Raw genomic sequence first — 12,680 nt, 5'->3', positions numbered from 1 at the left:
CTGTTGGTAGGCGTCCAGAACAGGGCCACAGCAATGATCTGAGGGACAGAACAGCTCCCTACGAGGACAGGCTGAGAGCTGGGGCTGAGCAGCCTGGAGAGGAGAAGGCTCTGGGGAGAGCTTTCGGTATATGAAGGGGCCATAAGGAAGAAGGGGACAGACTCTTTAACAGGGTCGTTGTGACAGGATAAGGAGAAATGGTTTCAAACGAAAAGAGGGGAGATTTAGGCTGGATGTAAGGAAGAAGCTTTTTGCAGTTAGAGTGGTGAGGCACTGGAACAGGTTGCTCAGAGATGTGATGGATGCCCCCTCCTTGGATATATTTGAGGTCAGTCTGGCTGGGGCTCTGAGCAGCCTGACCTAGCAGTGAGTGTCCCTGTTCATTGCAGGGGGGTTTGATGAGATGACCTTTAAAGATCCCTTCCAACTCAAACGATTCTATGATTCACAGTAAACTTTCTGTTATTGAGGCATACTGAACTACTTGGTAAGTTTTCTTTTCCAAGCTTGTAATGAAACATGATTTAAGAAGGATTTGTCATTGATTTTGGTGTTGGCCCGCTTTCTGGATTTAACATGGTTTGCTGAGGTTTGAACGGGGTAATCTTCAGTCTGACAGATACAGTTGACCTGGCATGGCATCTGTGTCTGTCTCATCGTTCTGCATGTCATCACTGTCTCAGGATGAGCAGTTAGTACTGTGCATAACATAAATCCTTTCTCACTTTCTTTAGTATTAGATAAAGTGAAGCTTCCGTGTATGATAATTACTTCTCTCTGTGTCAGTAGTGCTGTGAAAAATGCTGGGCTCCCTCTGTAAAGGCTTAGAGAAAAGCTAATGCAGGAGGAGCTGAGTCTGTTAGAAGCTTCATTTCCCTCATCCTAATTCTGTTTCCATCTCAGCTGCTGCAGTATCGGAGCTGGTGTCGTGAGCTGGAGCAGCGACTTGAAGCAGGAGGGGTGAATGTGCAGGTATGTGGCATTTGTTAACTCAGATTAAAGGCTCCTCAAAGCAATAAAAACCTTGTTTTCCTGATGTGAAGATTCAAAGGAGTACTTCAGTATTTTGTCCAGTAGCCATTCATAGAGCAGCCTTTAGTCCTGGAAATGCCAGTCCAGAAAACCTTATCAAGAAGGACGTTAACTTTGTGAAGGAGTGTTTTGTTGCTGGAGTAAAGCTTGTGCTGGGTCTCAGGAGAGGGCTATACTGCTTCTTGCATGATGGCTGTCTCTGAATAAGGATTGAAATGTAGCATCTTAGAAGGCAAGTATGCTGGCACTCAACATATAGAGCTGGCTCGGTGCTTTTCTTTCTGCTTCATGACTAATGTAAACCTAGGAAACAAAGAGTAGGAAAGTATGTATTCCCAAGCTTCAAGTCTAAGTGAGCACTCTTGTTTGTGAGCTGAAGATATCCAGCTGTGAGAGTGGGGAAACTGAGGGGAGCTACTGACATGGGGTGCTACTCTACACTTCCCTTCCTCCCTGTAGTCATGATGCCTGGGAGAAGTCATGAGCTCCTAAGATACCAAACAAATGAAGGTATGTGGATGATAACATCAGTGAAGGGAGCACAAGAATTTGATTAAACCTTTCCTTTCTTAAGGGATCCCTTTCAGACAGATGGGAAACCACTGAACACCGTGCCCTGGAGAAAGCACTCCTCCGGTTAGAAGAAGAGCAGCAAAGGTAAAAGGAAAGAGCAGTACCTCATTCTTGGCATCCTGGATCCTCATGGAAGTGAGATAAAACCTCTTAAGTTCTACCTAATCTTCTCAAGGGAAGCAGCTGGACAGTCCATTTTGAAAGGAGGAAGGTCCACAGTCTGTACTTTTGGAGTGAGAGTTGGTTGTATGACCTCCAAAGGTCCCTCTCCACCCTAAATTTTTCATGATTCAGTACATGAGATACTCAACAAAGCTCTGTTTTACATTGGGAATCAAACCATAATATCCTAAAGATTTCATAGAGCAGGTGTTTTCCTATTTAGTTTGGAGTTTTGTTTTATCTGACAATCATTTGGCACCACAGGAATCTTCTGTCATATTTTTCTGTGCTTTTCTTTCTCCTTCAGCGCCAGAGATAAATTGTGTGTGGTATAAAATGTGTGTGTGCAGTGTTGCCTAAGTTGCAAAGTAAGGTGGAGGAAGCACAACTCCTACTTTTGTCCAAAAACTGAGCTCTGTGCTTGTTCACTGGACAGTTGTTCTTCCAGTTTTGTTCATGAAATATTTCCTGAGGGAGACACTAGGCTGTGGCCCCACAGTAATTGTCCTGCAATGCTTTACGCTCCTACAAGGAGCGTGGTTTAAAGCCTTCTTGAGGGCTGCAGATACGCTGCACTTTGGGAACTGAATAGAAGTTCAGTTTTTAGTTCAGAGCTTCATTTAAAGCTGTTTTGCACACATGTACGGCCTTGGTTTTGTGGTGTGCAGTTTGCTGGATCAACAAAGTGGGGTTTTTACTGCAGGGCCTAATGTATTGGGCAAGAACAGGGAGAGGCTTAAAAAGAAGTGGGCAAAAGTAGGAATAGTATTGCAAGGAAAAGGATGTGGAAGCAGAAATAACAGTGGTGGTATGAAGGCAGTCAGGACAGTAGTGCATTCAGCAGGATCTTGTCCACTTCACTGTCATGACAAGTGACCAGCCGGAGCATAGGGAAGGCAAGAGCTTAACTTGTGAGGAAGGGGAGACTGACACTGTCGATGGAAATGAGGGCTTAATGCAAGAAAAAACAAATGAGTTTGCCATAGCAGAGACATCTTCGTTATTCCTAGAAAGCACTTCTACTGTTTCCTTGAAAAGGTGAGGGAACTGGAAAATCACAAGTGTGCTACCTGTAGTAGTCATTCAGTCAGCTCATTGCTATTTCTCCCTTTCCAAGGTGTGAGAACCTGGCAAAAATGAACACCCTCTTGCGGGAACACCTAGATAAAGCAAATGAGGTGAATTTAGCCCTTAAAGAAGATGTTGGAAAACTGACGGCAGATTGGATGAGGGCCCGAGAGGAGCTGGAATTGAAAGAGAGTGAATGGCGCAGTGAGCGTGAGGTAAGGATAGGCTGTAGGAATGTCAATGTAGTGCCAGACTCAAATGAGAATATGGTTGTGGTTAGCAGAATGCTAACTGTGGGATGGAGGGGTGTCAGCAGAGGTGGTGATGGAAGATGCTCACCGACAGCAATGATGCTGCAGTCTTAAGGGCAAGTACTTGCTGTTGCTGTACACTGTAGGCCAGTCACACATGGACTCTTATCTATTTATTTTACAGTTCTTAAGTCTCAGCAGTGAAGAACAGAGAAGTCTGTATGTTTTCGGGTTCAGAGTAGGTAAAAGAGGACCAAGACAGGCATCCCTAACCAGCAGCCTTTGGCAAGCAAATGAAGGAGTTTGTTTTAGTTTGTTTTTGTTCTCCCTTCACCAAGAATGTTAGATATCTCTGCAGAGCAAGATAAGGAATCTTGATCAGTGTGCTTTATTGATAGCCACTGCATCAGGAGAGGTGGGAACATCTTTGAATTCAGGTAGCAGGTTTACCGTGTAGTGCCTCTTCAGGCCTTGATGCTTCTGTTGGAGTTAATAAATATGTTCTAATGATGATGGCTGTACACTCAGATCTAGGAGGATTATACAGTGACAGGGAAGGCTGAATTGCTGTTCCTTTTTGTCTTTGTGGATTTAGTTTCATGACAACTACTTAAGGGGTGAACATAACCGTCTTCTGAGCCTATGGCGGCAGGTGCTGACTTTCCGCCGTCATTTCCTGGAAATGAAGACTGCCACTGACAGGTGAGGAGAAACTAAGAACAAGTATCCTGGAGAGCAAAATGTAGCTTCTCTTCTTTTCACGTCTGCTTTTTGTACTTCGGTCTTCCTTTAGTTACAGCTAATAATACAGTTTCTCCTTTGATAACTTAAAGTAATTCCATAAAGCCTGCTTTGGACCTGTTGCCACCTGTGTGACCTGCTGTAGGATACCTGCTTTAGCAGGGCTGTTGGACTCGAGGATCTCTTGAGGTCTCTTCCAACAACTGTGATTCTGTGTTTCAAGGATTATTCTTATAGTACCTTCCTGGAGCATTTATTATGTGCATATTTTCATAAGCCTCTTAGCAGTCCAGTTGGTGATGCTAATAGGTCACTTAATGATGAGACGCTAGTTAGAGAATCTGTGGATCTTAGTAAAATTCCTTACGTATATTAATGATAATTAGAGTATGTTAATAAGATACAACAAGAGCAGCAATTTATGAGTGATTAGAAGTTCTTGAAGCCTTCTGACTATGCTATGCATTTTTTCTGAGGAGAAAATAAAATGATTCCACAGCTCTATAGATTTGGTCTGACCTGAGATTAGCATATGATTTGTCCCTAACAAAGGTACAATCTATTGCCTGATCTTGCTCTTGAAAAGTGTTCTAACCGCTAAAAATTGCACTGTGAACATTAGTTTTTTTCTTTATTCTTTCTCAGAGATTTGTCAGAGCTGAAGGCAGAGCAAATGAGACTCTCTGGATCTATACTTGTGAGCTGCTTCCGTCTGAACTCTGGCGCGCAGCTCTGGGAGTCTGTCACTTTGAGTAGGCCTGTCCCAAAGGATCAAACACAGCAACAAGTGGAAAGGGAAATAGACCAGAAGGCTTTGGAAGTGATGTGCTTACAAGTCAATGGGGACCAGGAGAAGAAAGAGCTTGAAGATAGGTTAATATATCTTAAACTTTATTTTAGTTCCTATGTCATCTTTTGTGACAGCTGATCCATGCTCAGAACACATCCATTTGTTACATATTCGTATAACCTCGTTTATGCCCAGTGTTAAAGTCTGGTGGAAGTTCTTCTGAGGAGGAAGACTGGAAGAAAGATTGTATATTGTAATGCAATTGCTATTACTGATTCTTACTGAGAAATTCAGAGTAGTGTAAGGCTCTTGCTGTCCGGTGCTCAAGCACATGGGAGGCATTTGCACAGGACTGTTGTAAGCAGTATGGCACCTCTGTACTGTTGTGTTCTTGGAAGACTGAGTGCAGAGTCCTTGAGGCCGAGTAGTGCCTTTCTGCAATGCACAGCATGTTAGCATGTAGAGATTAAAGCTGTCTTTGCTGTATTTTCTGGGCTGAACCTTTTCTGCTGTGATTTTGGGAGCTGCTTATCTTTTTAACACGTGGTGTGCGATGCTTTTGGAATGGCATGTGGACCTTCTCTTCTCAGGGTGATGGAGCTCTCAGCCTTGCTTGTACAGTCTCAGAAGCAAAATGAGGAGAAAGAGAAGACCGTGAAAACACTTAACGACACTGTGGAGATGCTAGTATGTTTTACCTTTATCTGGGAAGTAGCCCAGTGTCTGCATGGTTTGAGTAATTTGTTCTCTAGCCTTAGCGTAGAGAGGTGTATTTGGCATGCATGTGGTCCATCCAGGTGCAGGCAGCGACAGGAGAGCTGTAGACATTTTGGGTATCTTAAAGGGTTTGCATCCATGCAATTTTGCCTCAGACTTTAAGTTTCTAGTGGTCAAATTGACTTGGAATTGACAGCTTAACTGTCTGTGAAAACGAGTTGCTGCTCTTTCTCTTCTTAGTTTTAGCTAAGAAGGAATTGAATAGTAAGGAAATCTATATACTTGAAGCACTAGGGCTTGTCAGCATGACAGTGCTGATGAAGATGGAAGTGCTTCAGAGGGGAGCAGCTCTTCCTTCTCCACTCTTTCCTTATTCTATTCTCAGGAAGCAAGTCGGCTAGAGGTAGAATACGAAGCTTCTTTAACTAAAAATGCCAAAGAAGAGAATCTTGCCCTTCAGAAGCTAATCAAAGAGATAACTGAGGTGAGTACATTTTTGAGTTCACATCCTTATAGATTTGATTTTGAAGTACTTGATGACGGAAAGAGAAAAGCACAGGGAATAAGATCACATGTTTTATACTGCTCCTGCCCCTTTAATTTTTATGTCATTTTCCTGACATGAAACCTATTACAACTTCACAGAAAGCTCTCCTGTGACTCTTCACCTGAGTTCCTAGGAGTTTCAGTAGCTTTGCCTTCACTGTCATGTTAAGGTCTCTCTCGAACTGTGCTTTCTTAGTTGGCTACTTGACATTTCTACTCCAGTGTTGCTTGGAGGCTTCCCAAACCCTCCATGAGCAATAACCATGTTGTTCTTCAGATTTTTGTAAAAGGTCACTGACTCAGTCAATGCATTTGCCAGCTTTGCTACTTTACTCTGTCTTCACTGACCATTACCATCAGAGATTCTTAACTGCTCCAACAGGTTAGTGGTAGGTTTAACTTACTCCAAATCTTCACTCCGTACAGGAGGTTTAATCATCAGATCTTTTACACTGCCTCGCACAAAGTCAGTTCTTTCTCCTTATTTAATCATTTTTTCCTTTTTTGGTTCTGCTCAGAGCAATTATAAACATTAGCTATTTCATTACTGTTTCCCAGTATTCATCAGCTGCCTTCTTCTCTGGGCAGTGTTAATGGTTCTTTTCATTGCTGTTTCCAGTGTTGATTTGGTGCTTGCATATGTGGCTTTGGGAAGCCAAAAGAGAACCAAATAATTCCTGAGAGCCTCAAGAAACTGAGTATTCAAGCAGCTTCTATCCACTTCACATTGGTTTCTTCTCTTCTTGTTTATAGTAGCTCTGCTTAAAAGTCCTTGCAGTACTTGTGGTTGGGACAAAACTTATTTAGTCTCTGAAGGAATGAGTGAATTCTTTAACAACTCTAGGGTGAAGTAGGGGAAAATGGGGAAATAGATGAAGGAAAACAAAATAGTATGAGCAAAGAATAACAGCTTGATGTGGGCTTTCAGGTGGTGTTAAATGACAGCGACAGCAAAATCAACATTGTCCACACTGACAGTTCCCAGCGTCCAGAGTCTAGCAACATCCTCTCTTGTCTGAGCTCCCTTGATGCAGAGCATGCCTTTGTGTTGGTTCAGGAAACGCTGGCAAGGAGGCAAAGAGCAACACAGGTGAGAATTTCTGATAGCCTTCACTACTGACCACAGTCACTAATTCCTCACGTGGCTTCAGACCTTTTCATTTGCTTACCAGTTTCTTTCTAGCCATCATCCCACTCTTGCTACTGTATATGGCCTTGCCAGTCTCACCAACAGTGTGTTCTGCTGCTTTTCTCTCCTGATCTCCTTCCCCTCATCACAGCTTTTGCTTTCAGGTGAGATGTCTCTCTGCTTGCTTCTGCTCCCAGCTACTGTATTTGAAGCCATCTTCCCTGCTCATTATTGCTTGTTTCTGCTATTTCCCTCTCCATCCTTACAGGCCCTAAAAGAAGAACTTTCTGCCAAGCAAGACTCTATCAATTTTCTGCAGCATCAGCACAGACAGCAAGAAGAGAAGTGCGAGAAGCTGCAGCAAAGGCTTGAGCAACTGGAGGAGGAAAACAAGGTGTCTAGCAGCCACCAGCAGCACCTTGAGTCTCTGGTACAGGCACTCAAGAAGTAAGTGTTTCATCCTTCTATGTTCTAAAGGTAATCTACTTTCAGCTCTAAGCTTTCAGAGATGTTACGGGCAAAGAATTCTCCTATGCCCTATTAACAACCTCCTGTCACTGCTTTTCACGCTGTACTGTCTCGTCTTACTTTGCTTTCCACATCTCCATTCTAGAATGGTGAAAATGGGATCAATGAGCATGCAGATCACCTCGTTCTTCCTTGTCTCTGCAGTGACTGCGAAAACCTAGAGAAAATCAGGGGAGAGCTCCAGCAAAAGCTGGAATTCAGTGAGCAAGAAGCCTCACATCTGCGTCGGAGTAACACTGAACTGCAGCTGAAGGAAGATTCAGCCCAAGGGGAAAAGGTAGAGCAGCAGCTGGCAATGGAGAGAGCACATCATGACCATGAGCTCCTGTGAGTGTTAAAAGCTTTCTCTGGGCAGGGGTGAGCACTGCTAGAGCTTAGGTCTCTACACATTGCAAAGGAAAAATGTTGTCCATTCATTGTCTGTAGCATAGAGCTGTGAGGGAGTACACAGGCAGGGCTGGGAACTGACATCAGCATAGCTGCCTCCTTGTCCTTTTTTATATTCCTTTAAAAAATTAATTTAGACCTGACCGGAGTATTTATGACAGTCATCAACTGAAACAGATCATTCAGATTGAATTTAAGGAAAGAAATCAAACCATTGTGATGATCACGCAGTAGAACAAGTTACTCAGAGATGTTGTTTAGATTCCACCCTTGGGAATTTGAAAGATGCATCAGATAGAGCCTTAATCAATCTGGACTGATCCCATAGTGATCCTCCTTTGAGCTGAAGATCGGGCTGGCATCCTCCTGGGGTCCCTTCCAACCTGAATCGTTGATCCTATGATTACTGGATTGGAAATTAATATGCATCCTCTCCCAAAATAGATTGCAAGCTCTTTAATTGCTGAAGGTGAGAACAATTTTGAGAAGTATGTTTTACCCAAAGATCAGCTTTGCTGTCTTTTATCCACTGTATCAAAAAGGAGAGCTAACAAGCAGGAAGCTGCTAGGTTAAGAATATCCAAACTTTTTGGAAACACTCTGTGATTTCTGAAAGCTTGTTCTGCGTTCTCAGTGATGAATGTTTCAAAGACTGATACAACTTTAGTTAAAACATTCTAGCATTTTTTACGTGTAAATAAAAGTTAGTGAAAATCTTTTGAACTGCTATATTTAGTGAACAGTGTGTAGTCTTTGTTTTGCAAACATTAACGTTTTTGGCATTAAAAACCTGTTGCCTCTCCCCTTCTCTCAAGTCTGAAGGACTTAGCTGCACTTGAAGCAAAACATTCGTTGTTACAGAGTGAATTGATAGCAGCAAGGGAGAAGCTGGAGGAATCACACCTTCAGAGGGGTCTGCTGAAGCAAGAGAAACATGAGCTTACAGTGGCACTGGAAAAGGTATGGACAACTTATTCCTAAGTAACACTTGGGAAGTGTTAGGGAGATGGTGTTCTTACAGCAAGATCACCACAGGTGCTGTTTCAGAGAAAATAGCATTCTCCTTCTTGAATAATGCTGTGATCTGCACAGGCTCTGTGGTGGACTTAGTCCCCACACTTGTTAGGAAGATCCGACTGGTAATGTGTCAAGTATGTCAGAGAGACAAAGGAGATCTGGAGTTGCTCCTTGGAGTCAGGGCAATTCCTGTCTTTGTTTTCATGTTGCTGTTTTGTCTCTTCAGGCAGAGAAATCAGTAGCAGCATTGACAGGGGCTCAGAATAAGTTGAATTCTGAAATAGCTGATCTACGTGTTGCCACAGCAAAGATGAGCAGTATTAATGAAGCTCTTGCACTGGATAAAGTGGAACTGAACAAGCTTGTGTTGCAGGTGAGCAGAGTTTCCAACAATGCAAGGTGTTCACCTCCAGCTGCTCGATTCTTTTCAGACTTTGTGCCTTCAGACAGTATGACTGGCTGAATATGAGATGTTCATTTTTCTGTCCAAGCCAAATCTTCTACAATCCTTAACTGTGTTTTGTTTTCTCTGTGCATCTGTGACTGTAGCTGGAACAAGAGAATGAACTTCTGTCAGATAAAGTGAATGAGATGGAGAGGGCAAAGGACTCTGAACAGGAGAAGATGACCTTGTATAAAAGAACAAATGAAGAGCTTTGTGCAGAGAAATCCCACCTGGAGGAGCTGCTGAAGAAAGCAGAGGAGCAGCAGGAAGGGCTGCAGATGCAACTGAGAGTACTGGCAGAGGAAAAGGAAGAAACCCAGGAGAAACTCAACCAGGTGAGGTCAACAGTCTGGTTCTTCTGGGTGGGCATTCGTCTGCTTGGCTGAAGAAAGCTGCATCAGCTTGGTTCTGCAGTTCTTTAGTCAACAAGGTGCTTGGTAGTACTGGAGATCAGAAGACTCTGTTTATTTGCTTTTGGAAAGGGGTTGATGGCTTGCAGAGACTGTAATCCTGAAGGATTGAACTGTCCTTCATTTCTACAGATTATTTTGATCCACTCTTCTGCATTAGTCCCTTTTCTATTTTTTTTATAAGCTCCAGGGATATAATTGTTGTTGTCCAGGCATCTGAATGAGGCTACCACTGTTATTGGTGGCAAAACAAGCAAACGTTGAAGCTCTTCATCTTTTTCTGAAGCAAGAAAGGGCTGTACATTTCCATTTATATTTTTATTGTGAAGCCCACCACTTCCAGAACTCAATTTGTTCAAACCTGGGGGCGGGGCAGAGCTGCAAGTTAATGTCTGCTGTCTTGTACTGCTAAGAAAGGGATTGGCATCTTGCTTGTACTGCTGAAATTATGTTTTAAGAAATAAACGTAACTTTGAATTGTTAGAGCATTGTTAGGGTTTGAGGAAGATGAGAAGTGGATGAACAGACAAAATAGTTTTCTCTGGACTGACTGTTTTTGATATACTGGAGAGAGAGAGCTTGGGAGAATCATATCATTGGGGAGTTTTTTGTCATTTTAATGACAGTTTTGTAATGTGCAGTCATGGGTAGTGGGGGATAACAGGAAAATGTTATTTTTCTCATGATCAATTCTGTATTAGATAAACTTCAAGTATGAGGTAAGTTATTTGGCAAATACAAAGCAGAGATGGTACAATGCAGAAAATAGCTTAAAAATCATGGTTAATCTCCAAGCTTCATTATCAGCAATATATATTAGGCAACTTTTTTTTTTATGTAAACCAAATGAACAGTATGGCAATGAATGACTGTAAACAATCTCTTTAGCCATGTCAGCCCCATAAATTGCTAAATGACAAGACTCACCAATGCTTCCCTGGCTCACGGCATCCAGCTGCTATACAAACTAAATTAAGTGTCACTTTGTGGGATTTCATTGTTTTGTTGGAGGTGGTTTTTTTGTTTGTTTGTTTTTTAAGGAGAAACCATTTTTAGTTTTGTTCTCTTCATCCAGCAAAGTTGTATTTGCTCAGACTTAACATTTACAGCATGATAGGGATTCTGAGAGAATTTAGCTTGCAAGGTAGCAGTTCTGGAAGACGCGGGATTTTTGCATGAAGACACATAATCTGGGGTCTGTATGTTTGTCCTCAAGTAGCTGTCTGGTCTCAGCCAAGCCGGTGTGGCCCTACGTGTCACTTCCAAGTCTCAGTGCCTTTTGGCAGCACTGAATACTGGTGCTGTATACAGCAGATGCTCTTAGGCTTTCAACCCACACTGCAGGAATTCTTTCTCCTCTAACCGATTCAGAAGTGACACTGGTTGGCTCTGAGCACGTATTCAGAGAAATGACCAGAAATATATTTTATCCTGCTTTCAGGTTTACCGCCAGCAAGAGTCAGCTAGCAGTGGTTTGGAGCAGTTGCGCCAGCAGTCCTCTCGCCAAGAGGATGCAGTGGCCAAGGTGTCCAAAGAGAAGGAATTCCTGGTGCATGAGAAGGCTGCCCTTGAGGTGCGACTGGCAGCTGTGGAACGGGACAGACAAGGCCTTTCAGAGCAGCTGGCAGAGGCCAGGTAAAGGCAGGGAGGAGGCCCTAGACAGGACATTATTTAATGTCTGTAATTACAAAGGTGGTAATCATTACACCAGGATTTATTGCATCCTGTACGCTTTCCAGATGGCTTTACCTTCCTTAGACTGAAAATTGAATAATCTTGAGCAAAATCTTGAGGGGGGAGGAAGAAAATGTATCATGATGTGTGTTATTTTTGTGACAGCTAAAGCTAACGCAGTCCTAGGCTCGTGTTCGTGCCCCCTTGCACATCACTGCATGAAGTCTGAAGCAAGCCAATCCGATTCCTCCATATCTGGGACCTTGGCTCTGCACTGGGAAATAACTCTGCCATGCCTTCTTTGCTTGCATCCAGATGTTTAGTGAGCCTGAAACTTCTCTCTGTTTTTTTCTTCTTCTGCACATTTCAACAAAGATATTTAGGATTCAAGACTACTATACATCCTGAGTAGGACAACATCATTTAGAGTGAAGCTAAAGGCTTATGTTGAAGATCTTGAGAGCGTTATGCTTCTAATCTAACTCTTGTTAACTGTGATGCAGGACCTCGGTTTAGTTATATCGGCAGCAGGCAAGTTTATTTTGAATCCTTGGCAGTCCTTGGGAATTCTTTGTTCACCACTGGGTCCTCTGTACCTTTCCACATGGCCTCCAGAGACGGCCATCATGGAGATGTTATGCAGGGAAGGAACAGACTCTGTCCTTGTGCTGTATCAGGCTGCTGAGATCGTGTGACAAATCCTGTGTTTTGCCATAGAAATGCACTGAGATGTTTGTCCTTCCTCCAAAGTGGTTTTTAGAAGATTCCTGAACTGCAGCTATACAAATGATATTTTAGAGATTGTCACGTGCCTGGACTTTTACACTTGGCTGTTCCAGAGTATGTTGCTATCAGGGCTGACGAATGCTATTTCAACACTGATTCTTGAGAGCTGCTTCTTCTGATCTCCAGCTTCTTATTCGATCCAACTGAATTGTTTTGTCAGATTGGCTGTACTGCTTGTCTGCAGCTTTTATTGCTGGTTCAACCTCCAGAGGAGAGTGCAGCCAAAGCTGCAGGGTGCGATATGGAGAATTTTGAATTTGAGCTCTGCAGTAACACTGGTGTTGTTTTCCATGTTTTATCAGTGCATAGGTGAATGGAGGACAGTCACTGTTTGTATGTATCTATTCTGCCAGAAAAACAGAGAGATTGGCAGCAGATACTTTCAGAGAGACTTTATTAAGATGTTCAGTCTTTTTTTTTTTTT

General features: G+C 42.8%; 1 protein-coding gene across 1 annotated transcript in view; it reads left to right on the top strand.

Moving 5' to 3' along the window:
• The first annotated feature begins 298 nt into the window (after positions 1-298).
• The window catches only part of CEP250 (centrosomal protein 250), a 32,431-nt gene continuing 20,049 nt past the window's right edge, over positions 299-12,680 (top strand). Inside the window, 15 exon segments of the mRNA XM_031556593.1 lie at positions 299-328; positions 829-972; positions 1,607-1,689; positions 2,885-3,050; positions 3,682-3,788; positions 4,473-4,700; positions 5,208-5,304; positions 5,720-5,818; positions 6,809-6,970; positions 7,278-7,456; positions 7,682-7,864; positions 8,740-8,884; positions 9,168-9,314; positions 9,491-9,721; positions 11,238-11,431. Of these exon segments, the coding sequence (XP_031412453.1) occupies positions 299-328; positions 829-972; positions 1,607-1,689; positions 2,885-3,050; positions 3,682-3,788; positions 4,473-4,700; positions 5,208-5,304; positions 5,720-5,818; positions 6,809-6,970; positions 7,278-7,456; positions 7,682-7,864; positions 8,740-8,884; positions 9,168-9,314; positions 9,491-9,721; positions 11,238-11,431 (2,195 nt within the window).

This window comes from Meleagris gallopavo, chromosome 22 (assembly GCF_000146605.3).
Source record: "Meleagris gallopavo isolate NT-WF06-2002-E0010 breed Aviagen turkey brand Nicholas breeding stock chromosome 22, Turkey_5.1, whole genome shotgun sequence".
Lineage (NCBI taxonomy): Eukaryota > Metazoa > Chordata > Aves > Galliformes > Phasianidae > Meleagris > Meleagris gallopavo.
The sequence above is the reverse complement of the archived record's forward strand: the minus strand, read 5'-3'. Positions and strand labels throughout refer to the sequence as shown.